General features: G+C 34.9%; 1 protein-coding gene across 1 annotated transcript; it reads left to right on the top strand.

Moving 5' to 3' along the window:
* Positions 1-20,322, top strand: CCDC34 (coiled-coil domain containing 34). Its single transcript, XM_045557701.1, has 6 exons — positions 1-393; positions 3,061-3,199; positions 9,759-9,866; positions 17,288-17,446; positions 17,998-18,139; positions 19,792-20,322. Exons 1-6 carry the CDS (start codon positions 53-55, stop codon positions 20,004-20,006), a joined length of 1,104 nt encoding a protein of 367 aa, XP_045413657.1. The 5' UTR covers positions 1-52; the 3' UTR covers positions 20,007-20,322.
* The last annotated feature ends 3,019 nt before the right edge of the window (positions 20,323-23,341 follow it).

Raw genomic sequence — 23,341 nt, 5'->3', positions numbered from 1 at the left:
TGGGAGAGCGCGTCCCCGCCGCGGCTCCGCCAGTTTGAAGTTGGCGGGCCAGATGTGGGCGGCCGGGCAGTGGGGTGCTGCTTCTCCCTCTCCCTACACCTGGTTCTCTGTCGACCGCAGACCCAGGTCTCGGCCCTCTTCGGGCTCCTTCTCCGTCCTCATGTCGGGCGGCCGGGGGCTAGGACAGGAGGCGGTGTGCTCGCCGCCGTCGCCGCCGCCGCTCAGCTGCAGCAATTCCACCATGTCATTGTTGTCTCCCCTCGGCCACCAGAGTTTCCCGTTTGACGAGGACGACGGTGGCGGGGAGGATGGGGAAGACGTGGACGAAGAGGCCTGTGACTCAGAGGGCAAGGTGGCAAGCCTGAGAAGAATGGAGTTACAGGGGTGCGCCAGGTAAACCGAGGCTGCCGGGCCGATACAGCCCTTTTCAACATTTCTTAGACCCTTCTAAGCACCTTCTTCTGCCGGCCAAACACTCTCCTGTCTTCCCTCTCAAAGGCTGCGTAGGCACCTGCATCCCAAGGGGCTGCCCCTTTTTTGCACATAAAGAGTCTGGGCAAATTCTTACAAATGACAGCAGATTTTCTGTGACTCTTAATCTTTTTCTTGAGATATTATGGTCGCTACAATCTCACTTCCCAGGAAAACTCACGCAGTCCCAAATACACAAAACTCTGCTACTATTTCAGGAGTTTTATGAATCCTCAAAAGCCAGATTGTGGACTCCAGAACTCTTGTCCAAAACGTTAACACCACAGCGTGGTTTACTGCACCTTAGTAGTATCTGTAGTTATTTTGAAAAAACTCTACTGACTGTTAGTGAAGTAGATTGTAGTAAGCTTTGTATCATAAAGAGCTGAAGCACAGAGGTTAGCAACGTTAACCTCAGCATGCAGAGGCAAGGTTGGGTATGATCAGAGAACGAACTTAGAGTGGAATAGATGTCATTAAAACCATCTTAATATGTTTATTTCTACCATTATTCACTTAGCAAACATTTATTTTGTGCCACATATTAATCTTGGTACTGGGGACCATAAACAAGATAGATATGGTCTCTACGCTCATGGAATGAAAGCCTAGGTCAATCTACTTATTTTACAGATGACAAAACCATGGCTCAGAATACAAATTAAAAGTCTGACTCAAAGGCATGTACCTAGTTATTAGCAGACCTGGGCCTAGTACAGAGATGTATGCATCAGGTTCTACATGCCTAGTATTGGGTATATAGAATATGAGCAAAGGGCCTATCTCTGCAGGAATACCTCTTGAGATAGGCCTAGTAATGCAGGTCCATTCTGGAATAGACTCATACATTTTCTTCAGAAAGCATTTGCAAGTTTCTAATTGCCTAGCTGTCTGAGGGATAGTGCAGGAGCTCCAAGAAATGCAAGCCAGAGAGCCCATATTTTATATGTAAGTAGCAAAACAGCCCCCTTCGGTATAAGGCACTCATATCCAGAGTGAGTGAATGGAATATGGAACTATATGAAGTGACCCATATACATGGTCACGAGAGTGAGTCTATCAAGTATGAGAAGTAAAAGTAAGTACATTGGTACTTGAAGATCAGAAAGAGTAAACCAAGCAAGCCACTTGTCCAGACTGGTTGTAGCCACAAAAACAGGCCTTCTCTGATCAACCTGATAGTAGAATTTAATAATACAGTTAGAGTTTCAGGAGTCCATTTTCATCTGGGTCTTTCTTGGCATTCTTCAGGACTGAGTTGGTCTGAAAGGTATTTAAAATAAATTTCAAGGCTTTGGGAAATACCTTCTGAGCATAATCGAGAAGACTAAGCAATGTGGACACAGGTTAGCAGCCTGAGGGATAGATAAATGGCCATCAAAACTACAGCTCAGCTACTGAAACCTTGCATTAGCTTCCAAGAGCCAAAGCCCTGACCAAATGGAGCCTGCCAGGGGAGGAGCCCGACATCTGTGTCTCACTTATCCAAAGCCTGAATGAGCTGGTAGCACCTAAGGCTGCCTTCATTACCACATTTCAGTCCCTATGAATCAAAGGAATAGCTAGGATATGAGTTTGGAAAGAGAATGTAGGAGTTGGCAGGCCTTGTGTGTGGCAAGTATCAGATGCTTATCAGGTACTCAATAAATGTGTGCTGAATGAATGCCTATTTCCCACTTCCTAGAGAACAGATAGAGTGATTGTTTTCAAACTTCAAAAAACTTAGCACTTCCTCTCAGGAAAAATAAATTTTTAGAAAATTTCCTCATTCGTCTTCCCTATTTTTGACCTTTAGTTTGTGTCCTGGACAGCTTAGGGGTCATGGGATGAGGAGAGCAGGCAGCCTGAGTCATATAGCCCAGCGGTTGTTCTGGGCCATGAGTAATCCTCTGTGGAGCTAGAGCTGCGTGGGATTTTCTCCATCCTTCACCTGCCTCAGATGGAGACTGTGGTAGGAGGTAACCAGACTGGAGAGTCGTATACACCCTAAAGATTGGCATAAGGGAGTCAATCTAAGTGCTAAAGAAGAGAAGAGCTATATTTTTTTTAGTGGCTTTTTATTTCAGAAAAATTTCAAATTTACAGAAAGAAAAGTTGAAAGGAGAATATGAAGAACTTCTGTTCACCCTTCACAGTCCCTAATTGCTAACACGTTTACTTCATCATTCTCTCTGTGTATATACATTTTTTCCTAAACTATTTAAAGGAAGGAAAGGGAAATGTCTGCTCCAGGATCTGATTAGGATTATGTGTTGTAATTAGTAATTAGTTGTCCAGATAAGATTTTTAGAAATAAAAAGTTGTTGGCATCAAGACAAATGGATGAGTGTGGATTATCCCAATGGGTTTTTAAATAATGTGGTTTTAGAAGATGAAGGAATTCAAAGGTAGTTTGATAGATAAACTAATTCAGATATTGGAATTTCTCTTCATAATCTTTCATAGGTATACATAATTTATATATATTTATAAAAATCACAATATTGTAAGTACATTATTAAGTTTTGTTTTCATTGTACAGTTAAGTGATTTTGACTGGTAAGCAAAAGAGTTTCGTGTACAAGTAATATAGTAACCTCTATTTTGTAGCATTGAGGTTGAATCAGAAGATACTCAAGAAGAACAGAAACAGGTGCGCCTACCAGAAAGCAGCCTGACACCATGGGAGTTGTGGTTTGTTGGCAAAGAAAAAGAAGAACGTGACCGGCTGCAACAGAAAGCTCTAGAGGTAAAACTACACAGTGTTGTTTTTATTTAATCCATGAGCTCACAAAGTAGAGCTCCTGCTGTAAGTGAAAATGTTAGTGTTATTATCCTTGAAAACAGTTTTTTGGATTTGTGTTGGTTTGTATTGGTTTACTATATCAAATTTAATAACTCTTATTAATAGAAGTAATATATGTTCATTATAAGAGCATGCAGAAAATACAGCTAAGCATAAGTAAGAAAATTAAAATTTCTAATTTCACCGTCAGAAGATAACCAATGTTAATATTATGGCATATAGCTTTCTAGATTTTCTTCTATGTAAGTTATTTAAAAATAAAAATGTACAAATGTATATACAGACACATACAATGGAGCTACACCATATGTACATGTAATTAAGATAAATTCAACTGTATACACATATACAGTAAAATTTTTAATTTTTTAACAAAAATTAGAGACAGGAGTCTACCCCCATATCTCACTCAAAGAGCATGTTCCCTAGAGTGAGTATGTGCTGACAATGGGAATCTGCTGGTCTTTCAGGTCAGTTTCTCTGTGCCTCCCTTTCTTACATATGGACATTTCCATTTGTGTGATTCTCTTTTTGAACTTTTGCTGTACAAACTCAAAGAACTAACAGTTTTAGATGTATTTTCAAATGAACCCCTCATTCTTTGAACTCTTCCTATTTGCTATTCAGAAGCTAGCAACCAAATAGATTTGGATAATTTGGTACCCCTCAAACTCACTATCCAGACTCATCTGAATTCTTCTTTTTTTTTTTATTTCAGAATATTATGGGGATACAGACATTTTGCTTACATATAATGCCTTAGCCTCACCCAAGCCAGGGCTACAAGCTTGCCCTTCCCCTCATACAGTACACTCTGCATCCATTAGTTTTGAGTTTACCCACCCCCACCGCCCCCCTCCCACCTGACCGGTACCCAGTGAATATTACTACCATGTGAGCACCTTAGTATTGATCAGTTAGTACCAAATTGATGGTGAGTACATGTGGTGCTTGTTTTTCCATTCTTGTGATACCTCACTTCAAAGGATGGGCTCAGGCTCTATCCAGGATAACATAAGAGGTACTAGTTCACCATTGTTTTTTGTAGTTGAGTAGTACCCTATGGTATACATATACCACATTTTATTAATCCACTCATGTATTGATGAACACTTGGGTTGTTTCCACATCTTTGCAATTCTGAATTGTGCTGCCATAAGCATTCAAGTGCAGATGTCTTTATTATAGAATATCTTTTTTTTCCTTTGGGTAGATGCCTAGTAGTGGGATTGCTGGATCAAATGGTATTTCTATTTTTAGCTCTTTGAGATATCTCCAAATTACTTTCCACAGGGGTTGTACTAATTTGCAGTCCCACCAGCAATGTAAGAGTGTTCCAGTCTCTCCACATCCACGCCAGCATTTGTTGTTTGGGGACTTTTTGGTAACAGCCATTCTCACTGGAATTAGGTGATATCTCATTGTGGTTTTGATTTGCATTTCCCTAATGATTAGAAATGTTGAGCACTTTTTCATATGTTTGCTGGCTTTTATTCTGTGTTCTTTTGAAAAGTTTCTGTTCATGTCCTTTGCCCATTTTTTAACAGGATTGTTTGATTTTTTTCTTGTTGATTTTCTTAAGTTCTGTATAGATTCTTGTTATCAGCCCTTTATCGGATGAGTAGCATGCAAATATTTTTCTCCCATTCTGTAGGTTGTCTATTCATTGTGATGATAGTTTCCTTGGCTGTACAGAAGCTTTTTAATTTGATCAGGTCCCATTTACTGATTTCTGTTGCTGCTATGATTTGGGAGTCTTCTTCATTAATTCTTTGCCTAGACTGATGTCCATAAGAGTTTTCTCAACATTTTCTTTCTGACTTCTTAAGGTTTCATGCCATAGGTTTAAGTCTGTTATCCATCGTGCATTGATTTTTATGAGGTGAGAGATGGGGATCCAGTTTCAGTCTTCTGCATGTGGTTATCCAGTATTCCCAGCACCATTTATTGAATAGAGATTCTTTTCCTCAATGTATATTTTTGTCTGCTTTGTCAAAGATTAGATGACAATATGAGGATGGTTTTATATCTAAGTTCTCAGTCCTGTTCCAAAGGTCTGTGTCTTTGTTCTTGTGCCAGTACCATGCTGTCTTGGTTACTATAGCTTTGTAGTAAAGCCTGAAGTCTGGTAGACTGATGCCTCCTAATTTGTTCTTTTTGCTTAAGATTGCTTTGGCTATATGAGGTCTTCTCTGGTTCCATACGAAGTGTAGAATTATTTTTTCTAGATCTCTAAAGAATGATGATGGTATTTTGGTAGGGATTGCGTTAATTCTGTAGATCACTTTAAGTAATATGGATTCTTAGGTAATATTGATTCTTCCAATCCATGAGCATGGTAGTGTTTTCCGTCTGTTTACATCTTCTACAATTTCTTTTCTCAGTGTTTTCTATCAAAGACGTAACACCTTTCACAATAGCATCAAAGAAAATTAAATATTTAGGAATATATTTAACAAAGGAGGTGAATTCTTCTTATCCAAACCCAGAAATCAAATAGATTTGAATGGTGAGGGATACTTCTTATTTTAATGAAATAGCATCAAACTCTTTTGTAACCTTCTTTTTTCTGCTTGTTACATTATTTATATATTTCTCTGTCATTATATATTTTTATAGGAAGGGTGTGTTGGCTCATGCTTGTAATCCCAGCACTTTGGGAGCTGAGGCTGGAGGATTGCTTGAGGCCAGGAGTTTGAAACCAGCCTGGGCAACGTAGCAAGACCCTATCTCTACAAAAAATAAAAAGCTTAGCTGGGCGTGGTGATGCACGTCTGTAATCCCAGCCATTCAGAAGGCTGAAGTAGGAGAACCGCTTGGTGCCTAGGAGTTTAGGGTTACAGTGAGCTATGATTACACCATTGTACTCCAGCCTTGGTGACAGTGAGTCCCTATTTCTAATAACTTCATTTAAAAATGGCTGTCTAATATTATTAAAGTATATTTAAGGTCTATTAAATATATGTTAAAATGTAGTTAACTGGCTCACTATTGTTGGATATTTCAGTTTATTCTAGTCTTAGTAATTGTGTTGCTATAAAAATCCTGAAAACTAAAGTTTTACCCTTCGTGATCTGCCTTAGAATAAATTTTCCATATCAATTTTGAAACTAGTTGTTATTTCTCTGATGTTTTTCTAACCAGGTAGGCAGCCACATGTTCAGGAGGCTTGGCATGATTCAAATGACTGTGAAAATTAGTACATTTTGCTATTTCCTTCTTGCATAATACTTTGTATTCTAGAATACAGATTTATTCCTAGAAAATGCATTGCAAGGGTGGCACTTATTTCTTGTTAGCAGAGCACATGGCTTAAGAAAGACCTTATGGTTTGGTGGCTGGCAGGCTTAATAAAAGCCCTAGTTCCAGCCTTTTTACTTGCTGGATGATCTTAGGCAAGTTATTTAAAATTTTATATTTCAATTTTCTCATCTGTACAAGAGGGATAAAATAATATTAATACCTATGTCACATTTTTGTAAGGATTAAATGAAAGTATAAAGATAGCTGTCTTTGTTTTTATTGGTATTATCTATGTCATTGATATTCTTAGCCTTATTAAAGCTGTTTCATTTATTTTCAGAATTAGTATGTATTTTTGAGACCTCAGACTCTTACTTCTCTTACCTCAACCTCAAGTTTTTACTAATTCCATTATTTAGTGCAGTAGATTTTAAAAATCGTTTATAAGTGAGGAATCTGTTTTTTATGTTATACATAAACGCCAACTACTCAACTTACTGTAAGCTGATTTTGAGCTGTTATGGTATTCACATTCTTTTCTTGCCTTTCCCTTTGTTTTATATTCTAAGTCATGCTTTCCTAATTTTTCTGTCCTCATTTACTGTATTCTCTAATTTGTTTACAAACCGTGTCATTAAAAGTATAAATTTTTAACCACAAGGAATAGTTCATCTCAGATCCCTGTTAAAGCTAAAAAAGCATGAAGGCCAGAGAAGTAACTTTGCCAAGATTTCAGTCAGTGGCGGAACTGGAGCCTAGTTCTTTTGACTTCTAATTTAAGTGTTTTTTCCACAATATCAAGACGTATTGTAGAAATATGTCTTTATATCAGATATATACAAATGCATCAGACTTAGTATTTATTTTTTAATTTACTCTGACTTTTTTATTTTCTTCCTTTAAAATTTAAAGGAAAATTTATAGGCTAGTTAGATCATTAAAAAGATCATCCCCACTCATAAATTTGATTTCAGCAACAGACATTTAGATTTGTCTCAGACATCTTTGTGGGACTGAATTAAAAAATTATTCTAACCTGTTAAAATTACCCACTTACAAAATTTTATACATTTGTAACTATTGTTGAGATGATAAGTATGGTAAACGTTGAACGTATTATGAAAAACTAGCATGTTGGTGTTGTAGGTCATTTAAATTTTATTTATCTTTTTATTATTTGAAATAATTCATTAGCCAACTGCCTTAAATTCTATATGATCCAATTCTAATTTTTAACATTTGCTTTAACATTTTAATATAATCTATTCTAAATTGTAAAAAGTTATCTAATGTGTGAATAGTCCCAGTGCCTTTTGGTTTTTTTCTCCATCTTACCTTTGGCCATTTCATTCATTAGCCCTTAATGAAGGAATAGAATAGGGCAGGACGTAGAGTTGGTGAAACTCAAAATTGTCAGTTTTTCTGATTGTTACCTTCAGTGATAAAATATTCTCTGAAAGCAGTCAAAACCTATTGAAATAAAAATGCACATTAGGATCCTCTTTGGCTTTTGGTTCTCCATAATCAAATGTTTATGGGAAAATAGCTATAATCCTGTTGAAATTCAGTGGTGTACCAGAAGACCATGTAGAGGCCTTTTGAGCGAAGACTCCAGCCGTGTCCAGGAAGAGGCTTGCCTTGGTGGTAAACAGAGGAGTCATTCAGGGTAGGAAATTCTAAGAAGAGCCAGCCTTGGAAGGGAGAGTTCTTTCTCAGAATATGATGTATATTCTGGGTTGGCAAATTACTTGAACAGTCATCCTGAGATAAGAGCACTGTTTTGGTCAGTGGTAGCATTTTCTAGGTACTTTTTGACCCTTCTTTCTTTTTTAACTCCTATATCAACATTAACTAAAATTTGTCAACCATAATTTGTCCAAATTTGTCCTTACTATTCCTTATCTGGTGCTCATTTCTGACTACCATGGTCCACACTATTTCTTCCTCATCTTCTCTTCCCTTCCCTTCTCTGTACTGTTATATGCAATAACGTACAATGTAACACTTAACTCCTTGGTGTATAGAGGATCAGGTTAGATAAGAGATTTCTGGAATTTCATCTTTATCTCTCAGTTCTTGCTAGCTCTGTGGTAGGTATACCGTAAAAGTGTATTGAATCAGTAATCAAGGAATAACAGCTGCAGAGATAGTAAAGAATCTTTAAAACCAAAATGGATATTTGCTTTTGGGGGTATAGTGTTTAAAAGTTAAAAGACTTACTGAGAGAGTGAGGGTAGCTATTTTCTATGCAGCAGAAGTTTAGGATGAGAGGTTGTGGAAGACAGCCTGCGACCAGTTATTCTAAAGTGCAAAAGATATGTTCTTGGTGTCAAGCTTTATCTTCATTTAAAACACTTGAATTTTGGTCTGAGAACAGGAAAATGGTCTTTCTCATGCTCGCCTATGCCCAAGTAGGTAGGTCTTTGGAAAAGAGGGATGGGGAGAAGGAGTGAGGATCAATGGAAGAAGAAAGATAGAAGTATCTAAATCTAAAGAGAGAAAAGAAAAATAACCAGTAATTATGGTTGTAGAGTCCTAGCAGTCTGGTTTGAACAGCATTCTCAACTAATGCAGTAATTTAACTGATGAGTGACAGAGTGGTAGCATTCAGCTTGTAGTTTTATTTGGCCATACCTTTCACATTCTTTCTCCTGAGGAAATGCCCAAACGTGTAGATTCGAGTGACAAGCAGGGCTGTTAAATAATCTAGGATATGAATGTGGTTTTATTTTATATTCCAGCAGCTATAAAATCAGTAAAGAAAACTCTGGATTCTTTTTTTCCCTAAGGAAAATTGAATGGCTTCTTTACATTTCTTCTTTGGTGTAACTCTGAATTAAATTTTTAATTCAGGGATTATTTAATTCCTATCCTTTATCTTCATCAAGAATCTAGAAGCTTTTTATAACTGTAAAAAAAGTTGCAATTCTCTTGAGCCTCTGCCAATAGCTTACAGTGATGCCAAAATTTATGTGTGGGAAAGTTGATTTCAATGAGGGTAATTTAGCTGCAGTTTAGTCTAAGAAACTAGTGTTTTGCTGCCAAGCAATTACTTGTACATTTCTTAAAAATGACTTATGCTTCTTACCAATGCTTTCTTTCATCATAAACTAATTAAGTAAGTTATTGTCACTAGTGGTATATGCTCTATAAAGGAAAACTATATTCTTGTTTAATTTGGTTAACTTCAGCCTTTTTTGAAATATGTGATTTGGGTACTTCTATTAAATGTTGCCTTTTGTTTAAATAAAATCCATAGGAATTAAATCAACAACTAGAAAAAAGAAAAGAAATGGAAGAACGTGAAAAAAGAAAGATAATTGCTGAAGAAAAGCATAAGGAATGGGTTCAGAAAAAGAATGAGCAGGTAAGGAGAAGAAAAAAATGCACAAACATATTGACATCTCTTTTGCAAAGTCTTCCCATTACCCCTCATTACCTAGGTTTTTAAAAATATTTCTCTTAGATTCTTTCTCCTCTGGTTTTTGTTTTCCTACTCTTGTGGACATTTATCAAGTCTCTGTCTTCTGCCCTTTGCCCTCTACTTTTCTTTTCCCTCATGTGGTTTCCACTGATATCTGCCTGCAGGCAGTTGCCAAGTCTGTATTTCTAGACTTGATCTTCTGAAGCCTTGTGGTGGGCACCTCCACGTCTGCAAATCTGAAACAACCCATTTTTGCCATTTCTCCGTCACAGAACCATTCTCCTAACTCCTTTATTTCTGTTTTTATTAATAGTTCTGCTGTCTTTTCAGTCACTTAGGCATTATCAGAATTCTTCTGATGTTCTTGATCATCCCCTCCTTTTCTTTACAATAACTATTCCCCTTTTTGTCATCTCTTCCCAAGTGGTTTAATTATATCTTTCAGCTTATTTACTGCTTACTTCCCCATACTGGCATGTAAGCTCCATAAGGGCAGGAATTTTTGCCTCGTTTGTTCAGTTCTTCAGTGGCCAGATTAGTGCCTGACACATAATAGATGTCCAAAAATATTTGCTGAATGAATGAATCCTTCCTCTGTGTCTCTGCCTAGGTAAAGGTCTTCTATTCTCAAAGCCAGGCTTCCTATTTCAGGCATGTCTCCCACCTGTAGTTTCCTTTATGCCATGCCATTGCTTCTTACTGGCGTTCTTTTAGGAACACTTGGGGTAATCATGGCCCATCTTCTTGGAGAATTAGTTTTACTGAAAAATTTTGAGAGGAAAAATGTTATGTTTTTATATTAAAACAAGCACAGATATGTAATGGGAGTAGGACATAAATTTTATATTATTTTTAAGATAAAAATAGATTTTCATAGAAATCTTGAGCTTTGGGCTATGCTTCCCAGACCCCAGGAATATGTATTCATGAGCAATTTTGAGGACACTTCCTTTGTTACTGTTTCTCACTTCCTTATTTTTATATATGATATTTCATTAACATGGAATCTCATCACATCCTCCACCCTACCTTTCATCATTCAACTCAAATCATTTCCTGCATGACCCATTCGCTGATCACATGCTAGAGATCCTTGTTCAATTTATATCAGTTGTATGACACTGTATCATATACTGTCTTTGTTTATGTTTTATATATACATATTATGTATGTGCATATTATGTGTATCTATTATGTTGCATTATGTATATAGTTTGATTTCCCTTATAATTTCAAGATCCTGAAGAACAGGAATTATTTTTTATATTACTTTTTATCCATTACAAGATCTAGCATAAAGCTTTGCATATAGTAAGCATTAGTTAATTAAATGAATGAATGAATGTTTTTCCTTTAAATTTTAATATATTGTATTGAATCACACATTAGAAATTTTTAAAATACTTATTTTATTATCAATTTGTCTTCTGTTGTGTTTTTACATATTTAGATAGTACTGCTTTTATGATTATAATCTAATTTTATAAATTTAAACACATGTTTAAATTGTAGGACAGAGTTGTAAATTTTTAATTCTAATTTTTTGTCTTTAACTATTGTTGAGACTAATGCCCAGTAGTGCCCAAGTAAATAATTTCAGTAAATTGAAGATGACTTAGCCTTCTTTATACAGGTATTATAAGAAGGAAATTGGTTAAGGGTGTGTGTATGTTATAACCATAAATGTATTTGTTCCTTACTTTAGAAGTCAATTATTTTGGTTATTTTTAAGTTTGCTTCATCTCATAATATAACAAGAAAGAGCTCTTTGTGAATAAATGCCAAAATCAAAATAAGTCTGTGTGACCATTATAAAACTTTGATTAATACTTTTTTGAAATTTAGAGCTATAAAACAAAATTGTCTTACATGTACAGAATAGTTTGCTCTCTCCTCTAAAAACCTGTCTTATCTTCTAACTCCATTAAGCTAATTTTACCATGCCAGTCAAACATAGTTGTTGTTTGTCTAAGAATGTAAGAGACTGCTGAGAGATGATATATTCACTGTTTTAATTAGTGGCAGTAGACCTAATCCAATTATTTGAGAAAAAAATTCTTTCTTTTGTAGAGAAGTGACTTGCCCTGATGTAAATCACCAATTATGGAAGGCAAGATTCCATAAGGTTGAGAATAGTTTAACAACAAACCCTGAGAAGTTAAATTTACCTGTTCTGCAGAACATTTGTGCCTGTTAAGGAATAATTGATTACTCTGATTTTTTTTTCCTTTAAAAACTATCAAATTTCTTATTTCAACCTTAGTTACATTTACCTCTGTTTGTGAAGACTGCTCTCCTGGTTCTTCTCTTCCTGTCTGGCATCTAGCTTTTTTCTCCTCTGTTTACATTTCATGGTGTGTGGTCCTCCCCTGCCTCCAGCTTCATTCACATTTGAGCTATATCTGTGGCTGCTATTTTCTCTAAGTCATTTTCACTGTGTTCTATCAAAAAATCAGACAAAAAGAATTTATGTATCCATTAGCAAAGCTAGTTTCTTGTAATATGACTGTAAATTGTTAAATGCCTTTAAAATAAATGGCTTATCTCCACTGATACTCTTATATTTGTGTTGCCATACTGATTTATTTTCTAGACTTGTTTTTACAGTGTGTTATTACATATTTCATAAAAGGGCCCTTATTTACAGTGTTTTAAAAATTATTTTAAAATAAAATTATTTAATTGTTGGAATACAGCCGATTTTTTGTGTAAAACGTTAATTCAGATCAACAAGGTGTATGACTGATAACACTGTTACCAGTGCATCATTTCTGCTTTCAGCAAATGTTTACTCAGCATTTACTATGTGCCAGGCACTATTGGATTGAACCGAAATAGAAATTCAGAAACTTTTAAGTAGCCAGTTGTTTTGTTAGGTTCCTTTAGTTGTAAGAAACAAAGGTTTTCTCAGGGCACCATCTTAAAATAAGGGAAGATTTATTGTTATGCTCTGCGTGGTGTAGAACTAGCATGCCAGAAAACTCTGAGGCCACTTAGTGGCTGACTTCTCCCTCAGTAGCAGTGACTATTCTAACCGATTGCTCTGTTCTCCTTTTGCTAGCTGAAGGCATTCTACTCTCCCATCTTTAGCTTAGAGAGAGTCTGTCTGATTTTTTAAAATTAATTTCAGTGAGCTATAATTTGCATACAATAAAATACATCTATTTTTAAGTTTGATGACTTTGGCAAACTTAGGTACTCATGTAACTGACCAGCATCACAGTCAAGATACAGAACATTTCCCTCCCTCCAGAAAGTTCCGTTGTGCCCCTTTTCATTCACCCCCACTGCCTGCCCCCAATCATCCCCAGCTCCAAGGAAACCACTAATCTGCTTTCTGTATCTGTAGATTAGAATTGCCTTTTCTAGAATTTTACATAAATGGAATGATAAAATATATACTCTTTGGTGTTCATCTTCTTTTGTTTTTAAATTTATCCTGATATTTCATATATTTATTGATTCCCTTTTATTGCTGAGTAGTATTCTGTGGAATACCACAAATTGTTTGTTTATTCACTAGTTGATGGATGATTAGGTTGTTTTCAGTTTAGGGGTATTATGAATAAAATTCTATGACCACTCATTTACAAGTCTTTTTGTGGACATTTGTTTTCATCTCTTGGGTAAATGCCTAGATAGGAGCTAAATTGCTAGCTATGTATATTATTTAACTTTATAAGAAATTGCCAAACTTTTTTCTAAAGTTCTTGTACCATTTGACATTCCCACTAGTATTGTTAAAAGTTCCAATTGCTTCACATCTTTGCCAAACTTGATATTGTCAGTTTTTGTTGTGTTTTTTTTTTTTTTTTTTTTTTTTTTTTCATTTTAAGGCCTTCTAGTGAGTAGGGAGTGGTATGCCATTGTTGTTTTAATTTTCATTTCCCTGAGATCTAATGATGTTTAGCATCTTTTCATAAGCTTGTTGTACTAGTCTTCTAGGACTGCCATAACAAAATACCAGACTGGGTGGTTTAAACAACTGAAATTTATTTTCTCACAGTTCTGGAGACTGGAAATCAGGATGAAAGTGTCTGTTTGGTTTCTCCTGAGGCCTCTCTCCTTGGCTGTCTCTTGGTGTTCTCACAGGACTTTCACTCCGTGTACACACATCCCTGGTGTTTCTTTCTCTTTTAAGGACATTAGTCCTATTAGATTGGGATCCCCACCTCCCATGACGACCATTTAAATTCCATTACCTCTTTAAAGGTCTTATGTCCAAATATAGTCACATGGGGGTTAGGGCTTCAACATAGGAATTTGTAGGGGGAGGGAAACAATTCAGTCCATAACACTTAATTGACCATTTCTCCATCTCTTACATTGTTGGCTTGTTTTGTTTTGTTTATGTTGGTTTAAATTTTTTGCCCCTTTTTCTGGAGGGGTTGTATGACTTATTATTATTAAGATGTAAGAATTCCTTATACATTTATGCTACAAGCCCCTTCTCAGATATATGTATTGCAAATATTTCCTCCCATTTAATTTTTCTTAATGGTACTTTTTAAAGAAGTTTTAAATTTTGATGAAGTTTCATATTTCATTTTTTAAAATAGTTTGTGCATTTTGGGCCCTGTTTAAGAAACATTTTACCACCCCCAAGGGTGTAAAAATATTCTCTGTTGTTTTCTTCTAGAAGTTTTATCACTTTAGCTTTGCCTGTATGTTTATTTTGAGTTAATTTTAAAATACAGTATGCATTGAGAGTCAAGTTTGCTCGTTTGTATGTGGACTTCCAATTGTCCCAACACTAATTTTATTTTTTTGATATGAGGTCTCGCTATGTTGTCCAGGCTGGTCTCGAACTTCTGAGTTCAAGCTATCCTTTCACCTCAGTCTCCTGAATAGCTGGGTTCATAGGCATGCCACCGCACCCGGCTCCCAACACTGTTAAAAAGATAATCCTTTCCCTATTAAATTACCTTGGCATCTTTGTTTAAAATCAATTGACCATATATGTGTGGGTCTATTTCTGGACTCTGTTCTGTTCTATTAATTCCTATCGTATGCCAGTACCACATTAACTTGTTACTATAGTTTTATAGTTCTTGAATTTATAATTCTTGAAATCAGATAGTGTAAATCCTCCAACTTTTTTATTCTTTTTCAAACTTATTTTAGTTACTCTGCATCTTTTCATACATAATTTAGAATCAGCTTATCATTTCCCTAATAATGGAAACTGTTGGGATTGTGTTAAATGTAAACACATAGATCATTTTGGATAAAATTGCTATCTTAATATCAAATTTTAAATCTATAAACATAGTTTTTCTTTTAATTTATGTTTTGTTTAATTTCTCTCAGTGGTGTTTTCTAGTTTTCAAAATATAGCAGTATTATACATCTTATGTTAAGTGTATTTCTAAGTATTTCATGTTTTTGGTGATGAGGGCAGTTATCTTGTCTTGTTTCTGATATTATCTTGTAATTTCCATGCCTGGTTTCGATATCAGAATAATGCTGGGCTCTTAAAATGAACTTGGATATGTTCCCATTTTCTCTATTTTCTAAAATAATTTATGTAGGATTTGATATTTTTAAAATATGCCACAGCATTCTTTCTTTTTTTCTTTTTTTGTTTTTTTTTTTTTTTGAGACAAAATATTCAGTAACTGGCCCTTTACAGAAAAAAATTATTGATCCCTGACACAGAATATTACTCAATGTTTTTTCCTTCTTATTCAAAAGATAATCTACCAATACAGCTAAATTCTAAATAACCCATGACATTGCTAGTCATCTTTGTCAAAGATTTAGAAACTAGTCTGCAAGGCATAAAAAGTATATGCAATACAAATGCCATATATATCGCCCTTCTTGAGGCAAAAAATATTAGCCAAGAAAAGAAATTATTTCCTTGAAAGTATCTTGTAGAATACTTTAATATAAGCATTCAATTAACACCCAACTAACAAACATTAGTTACATACAATGTATGTCCAATGCTGTGCAGGAAAGGCAGGTCTTAAAAATCAAAGCCCAAGTAATTATCCAAGCTGCTATCCAAGTTGCTGTTATTTCCTTCTTGCTGGGCAGCCAATAGCTGTGAAATGGAATCTTTTCATGCTAAGAACACAATAGCCATTGGAACAATGCTGGATTTTAACTACTTCATACTGTCAAAATCTACAAATTGAAAAGGATCTTGGAACATATCTCGCTCAATCTCTGTGTGATTCATGACTCTCCTCCATGACTTCATCAACAGGCATCATCTAGTTCTTATAATATTTTCAATTATAGCAGCTAACATTCACTGAGTGCTAACTATGCTTGTTACTATTCTACACACTTTATATGTATGTACTGTCAGTTCTTAGAATCACAAAATGAGGTAGATACTATTACTATCCCATTTTACAAAGAGGAAACTAAGGCACACAGAAGGTAAGTAATTTGCCTAATGTCATAGAGATGGTGAGTGGCAGGTCACTACAGATCATACAGACATCAAAATGGGAGAATGGTAAAAACAATTCTATTCTAATAAATTCTACATTTTAAATAAAATGTCAAAACTCCTTAAAATGTCATTTCCTAAAACTAATTCAAGAAGAAATAGTGTCTGAATAGCCCTCTACCTGTAAAAACAATTCAAACTTAAAATTTTTCCCATTAAAAAAACCTCCAGCCTCTGATAGCTTCACTGGTAGTTTCTATCACACATTTAAGGCTATTTCATCCATAAACAATAAATATGTAAACAAATGAATATGCCCAACACATTCCTATAAAAGTTTATTTGCAAATACAGGGTGGCTGGTACTCCACATTATACCTGCAGGCCTTAGTTTGCCACCCTGTAGTTTATATAAGAATTATGTAGCCAGAGAGTTGCCTGAATGTGCCCTTACATATAGTATTTGATGGGCTTTATTCATTTGTCCTCTGTCACTCACTGCTGGTGAAGATTTATACAAGTGTTCATATTGGCAAACAGTCCAGGAAATACATATGTATGTGGCTTCTATTTTAGCATGAGGGTAAATATCTATTGAAAAATACTAAGATTCAGGAAAGTGTAACAGATAGGTTATAATTTTAAATCACTAATATATTCAACAAATCTTTATCGAGCAACTGCTCTTTACTCAGCACTATCCCAGGCTCTGAGTATACATTGGTGAGCAAGACCTTTGTCACTGCCCTCATGAAACTTACAGCCCAACAGGTAGACTGACATTGAACAGTTGATTGCAGATACGTTATCTATTTTCATGAACCACATTATGAAAACTAGTATGATATTACCTATTTTAAGAAATAACCGAAGTTTACAAAATTACTATATATAATAGTCATTCCTTAAATGAAGATAACTACAGGGTTCCAATTAAAATTCCTTTACTTTTTCTAAGAAAAGAAAAGAAAGAGAACAAAAAATTAATAAAGAAATGGAGGAAAAAGCAGCAAAGGAACTGGAGAAAGAACATTTGCAAGAGAAAGCAAAAGAAAAATATCAAGAATGGTTAAAGAAAAAAAAGGCTGAAGAATGTGAGAAGAAGAAGAAAGAAAAGGTATTTTTATTAAAATGACCATTTAGAATACATGGCTTTGGTGTTCATATGTGCCAACTATATTTTTAAAAAGTATCTAATAGAAAATTCACACTGTCTTAGCATAAAATAAATATATGAAGCTATCTCTATTATGCTGTGTTTAAGCTTCAAAAATGAATGTGTATTTGTGGTTTTCTTAGGTTGAGAAATATTAACCAGCCTGTTGATATTTTTTCAGTCAGATTCAAAACTTGTTATTCCTTTTAAATATTTTTCGATATACTTTTATGGAAAGTCTTATTACCATATTATAAATTACTATTCTTTTAAGACAGCAAATTGCTTTTTTCTTAGTGGGTTTGATGTCTTATTGTTGTTCAGAGGTAGACACCTTAGTATCACATCTTTAATCATGTTCAACTTTGCACTCATATTACAAAAATATGATTTAGTATATGGCCTGGAAGCTATTGGGATGGGAAGCTCCTGGGAAAAAAATTCAGTAGTATTTGAATGGAATGTTTAGTTACAGAATATCCCTGGAAATTCTCTGGTCGTGTCATTTTAAGGAAAAAGAAAAACAACGGCAAGCTGAATTACAGGAGAAAAAGGAAATAGCAGAAAAAAAGTTTAAGGAATGGTTGGAAAATGCAAAAAATAAACCTCGTCCAGCTGCAAAGAGCTATGGTTATGCTAATGGAAAACTTACAGGTTGGTTTTTATGTTATGTGGCTTACATAAATATGGTTTGCAAAAGCAAATATTATACATTTTGTTTCCTTTTGACAGAAATAGCAATTGGTAAAAATCATTTATCTTTTAAATTACTATTTTCTGGAAGATTATAACATATTCTGTTGCTATGACGATACTACAAATTTATTGTCATTCTCCATAAATCAGATATATGTATTTCTTAGAAGCAATAGTTGCAGAACTGCAAACTTAAGCTTTAAAGTAATGGTTTCTAACATTAAGACATAAGTAAAGTTCTCTTACATTTCTTGGATGATAAAGTCTTAATCAGGATATATTTGAGGGGTCATTTTGCCTCCCATCCTTCTAACTCTCTCTTCCCATGTCTTTGGCACATTACTTCTGCAGGGTGGAATACTAGACAGCACATCAACCAGACAAAAAACCACTTGCCCTTTAGGCTTGGTCTGATTATAAATGGCAATGCATGTTTTTCTTTGTGCTTCATGTTGGAAGGTCATACCTTGCTGACAGCTGCCTTCACTTGTTTAAGTGATTTATTATTAAAAATACTCCCATTCTGTTTTGTTCACACAATAGAACATATTCCAGACTTTGTTTTGACCATCTTGGTGAAGTGTGTGTTGACATATCTATGCAAAGTGGGTTGCCACTGTCTGAAAGACACATTCCTGCTGTCAGGATTAGTCCTCTCTCATAGGTCACAAAGGTCATCCATTCCAGCTACTGAGCGTGGCCTGCTTTTTTGTTTGTTTCTTGTTTGAAAAAAGGAATAATAAGCAGAGGTTTTAAACTAATGATTGGGTAGTAAAGTTAAAACTGTAGGTGGGAAAATACATATTGACTAGAAGTTAATTGCTAAAATAAGAGATTGTTTTATTTTTTGCATTTTTAATGAGTTTAATTCTAACAAGCAGCATATTTGTGTGTAAGTGCTGTGCTTAAGTCTCTATTCTTCATGCTTATATCATTTTTATAATTAATGAAATAAAGGAATTTTTGTGCCTCTAGTAACAAAAGGATTTGGAGATGATTTGCAAAACATTCTTCCTTCACATGGTTATTAGACGTCAGGCATCAGAGTTCTTTAAACACTTCAAATGCATCAGTAGAATAATGCTCCATAATTAGTAATCAAAATTACAGTGATATTTTGAAATCTTATTAATTTGAGTGACAGTGATTTAGAATTTTTGTGATTCTAAACAAGAATCTTGATTCACTTTACATATGAAAAATTTTTTTCTATAAACTTCAGTGTCTGACAAGGGGAAGCTAGTACACAAACAGTAAGTAGTTTCTTAGACTAAGTTAAGAAAATAAAGGTTTTGTTCAATTTAGGAGTTCTAAATTAATTCCATAGTAAAATTTTTCTAGGAGTTTGTATTTATATAGGTTTTAACATTATTTGGATTCTTAGAATTATCATTTATGTTTTAATTTTTACTGTACTATCTGCAGTGTTTGGAAAGTGTTATTTCTTTGAAAATATTTAAGATTTCAAGTTTTAAATGAGTCAAGCTGGTTTATCAGTGATATTTTTCCATTTGACATTTTAGCATTTCTCTAGGAATTTTAAAGTAAGTGGTTTCTTTGATCTCAAGAAGTTTTTTTCTTATTTTATTCTGATTTTTCAATAATTTTAGGTTTTTACAGTGGAAATTCCTATCCAGAACCAGCCTTTTATAATCCGATTCCATGGAAACCAGTTCATATGCCCCCTCCCAAAGAAGCTAAGGATCCATCAGGAAAAAAGAGTAAAAGACCTGTGATAAGTCAGCCACACAGATCATCATCTCTGGTAATTCATAAAGCCAGAAGCAATCTTTGCCTTGGAAGTCTTTGTAAAATACAAAGATAACATGTGCAGGAAATAGCATGTTTTTACCTGGAGCTATTTAATTTTAAAATCAGAAATTATTTTTTACTGCTCAATCAGTGACTCAATATTCAATGTGATTATTGACAAGTACTAATTTTTGCAGTTGTTTATGGAGTCCTTAGAGTTAACTGAGGAAGATATTTTCTACATTTTGGCTTTTTTTAACCTTTCAAGGTTGATCTTGGCATATTGTTTTGCAGAATAAGTGACTGAATTTGTAACAATTGTGTTTGTATTTAGGTTGTATTAAAACTATACTGTAATACCAATAAAACCAACAATTTTTCCTGTGTTCTTTCATACTGTTATTAGTTTATGTTTATGAACTTAAAAAGATTAAGATTAATTTGTTTAAGCATTTCTAAACTGCATGCCTGAGATAACTCTTAGAAGAATCTTAAATGGGTTAGAATCCTAGAGTTATCAAAAACAGTCTTTGTTGATGGCTTTTGGTATATTTTTTCCTGTGTAGATATTTTAAAATTACCTAACTGGAGGAATATTTTACCAAAACAAAATGAGGGTTGGGATTTTTAAAGGAAAATTTAAAAACATTGTTTTGTACTCTAGATCTTATGTAGTAATCTTGAGACACTAATATTTTTTCTTCACTTCATAAAAATACTTATACATTAATCGTAATTAGGTTGCTAGTTTTAAAATTAGGATTATCAGTGCATTATATTTTAATATTAAAAATGTTACATGATAGGTGATATTTTATTGAGATGGAAATTACAGGTCTTATTAATAAATACATTTTAAGGATAGTAGTTCAAATGATTACCAAAATAGCACTTAACACTTTTTGTTAAAAGTCTTTTTGAAGTCTATATCTTATTTAGGGGATGGTCAAGAAATGAAAATTTATTGTGGCAGTATAAAGATCAGTGAGTTCATTTAAAAGTGATTCCCATTTAGGATATATTACCTGTTGCTGTTAGATGAGTCATCTGCCCAAGTTTCTGGTGATGTGCAGTGGTGTTTGTCAGCACCAAGAAACAACAGAATCTTTCACAGGTATTCATGTCATCAGAAATCCAGGAAAATTAACTTCTAAGCAGAGAACAGTTTATTAGGAATCAGTAGGGTTTGTTGGGTTAAAATATGGCTGAGGTTTAGAGGCCTGCCCATACTCAGAACCTCTCAGATACAGTGAAACTTCCAGATGGTCAGTCTACTTAAGGAAATTCACCTGTATAGAGAGAAGGTAGAATTTGTCAGGGTAGCAGTAATCCTGCATGTAAAAAACATCTATGTATGTACATGTGCCTGAATTCCTCGAGGTTTTAGATATAGTTGCTATATCTAATAAACCTTTAATTTCACAGAGTAGATTAACTTATAGCTGTAACTATAACCCTCATAAGACTTTTCAGTCATTCAAGTATTAATCATTTATATGTATCTAGAGTTCAGTAGTATGAGTTTTATTCTAATTATAATGGGAAGCCTCTGGAATATTTTAAGCAGACAAATGTTAAGATCTGGTTACTTTGCAATTACTCTGGTTGCTGTGAGGAAATTGGCCTGTTGGGGTCAAAGAGTGGAACCAGGGAGACTCATTGGGAGGATTTTGCAGTACCTAGCAAAGAAGTCATGATAGCTTATATGTGTTTCATACTCAGGGGAGAGCCAGGATTGGAGATATAAATTTTTTTTTAATTTCAGAATATTATGGGCATACAAATTATTTAATTACATGTTTTGCTTTTGTGCAGTTTGAGTAAAAGTTATAAGGTGCCCATCACCATGGTAGTTGCATTGTACCCATTTGGTGTAAATTTACCCATCCCCACCACGCTTCCCACCTACTTGGTTTCCATTGAGGTTTACTCAATTATTTGTTTTAAGACAGGGTCTCACTCTGTAGTCCAGGTTAGAGTGCAGTGGCGTCACCATAGCTCACTGGAGCCTCAAACTCCTGGGCTCAAGCAATGCTCCTACCTCAGCCTCCCAAGTGGCTGGGACTATAGGTATACACCACCATGCCTGGCTAATTTTTTGTAGAGACTGGGTCTCACTATGTTGCCCATGCTGGTCTTAAACTCCTGGCCTCAAGTAATCCTCCACCTCAGCCTCCCAAAGTGCTGGGATTACAGGTGTGAGCCACCATGCCCAACCCTGGAGATATAAATTTTAGGCACATTAGCACATACCTAGATGGTATTTAAAAACATGGAACTTGATTAAGTTACCTAGGAAAGGTTTAGATAGTAGAAAGAGACGACTAAGTATTCTAATATTTAGAGATTAAACATCCAACAAGGATCCTGAAAACAAGCAACCAATGAAGTAGAAGGAAGCCCAATAAAGTATGATGTCTCAGAAGCCATGAGTACAAATGAATCGTGAACTCTGTCCAGTGCTGCTTGAGAAACAAGAGAAGGAAAGAGCCTTCATTATTGGATTTCATAAAATGAAGGAAGGTCATTCTTGACCACAATAGCAAACAAGTATTGAATTTCTATATGCCTGGTATTTTTATGCTTTTATATGTGCTAAGTATTTTAATTTTCATGACAATCCTATGAGATAGTTACTTTTATTATCCTCATTTTATAGTTGAGGAAACTGAGGCACAGAGAGGCTATGTTGCTTTTACACTTAGTAAATCACAGAACATGGATTAGAACTGAGATTAAAGGCCAAGTTTACCATCTTACTTTCTTCCCCCCTACCCTGGTAAGGGAGGACTACTTTCTATGAAATTTCTTTGATATTTTCTAATTCATTCTTCCTTCCTTTCCTTCCTTTTCTTTCTTTTCTTCCTTGAGACAGACTCTCACTCTGCCACCCTGGCTAGTGTGCAATGGCATCATCATGGCTCACTGCAACCTCAGACTCCTGGGCTCAAGTGATCCTTCTGCCTCAGCATCCCCAGTAGCTGGGACTACAGGTGTTCGCCACCACACCCAGCTAATTTTTTCTATTTTTAGTAGAGACGGGGTCTTGCTCTTGCTCAGGCTAGTCCTGAACTCCTGACTTCAAGTGATCCTCCTGCCTTGGCCTCCCAGAGTACTTGGATTACAAGTGTGAGCCACTGCACCTGGCCAATATTTTCTAATTCTTGAATAATTCTTTTATGGCTATCTTATTTTAAATCCCAAGCATTATTTTCTTTTTATTCTTTTTCCATAGCATCCTGTACTTATTTTATGGATGTAATATCTTTTTTCATCTCTAAGAACATTAATTGCAATTTTCTTTCTTTTTCTTAATTGGTTCTATTTTCCTCCGGATGCCTTTTTCTCTTTATTTTCTCTTTTTTTGAGATTTCATTAGAGACTTCCCTCAAATGTTTGTTAATCCCT

Source organism: Lemur catta, chromosome 7 (assembly GCF_020740605.2).
Source record: "Lemur catta isolate mLemCat1 chromosome 7, mLemCat1.pri, whole genome shotgun sequence".
Taxonomy (NCBI): domain Eukaryota; kingdom Metazoa; phylum Chordata; class Mammalia; order Primates; family Lemuridae; genus Lemur; species Lemur catta.
Note: the sequence above shows the minus strand (reverse complement) of the source record. Positions and strands in the feature narration are given on the sequence as shown.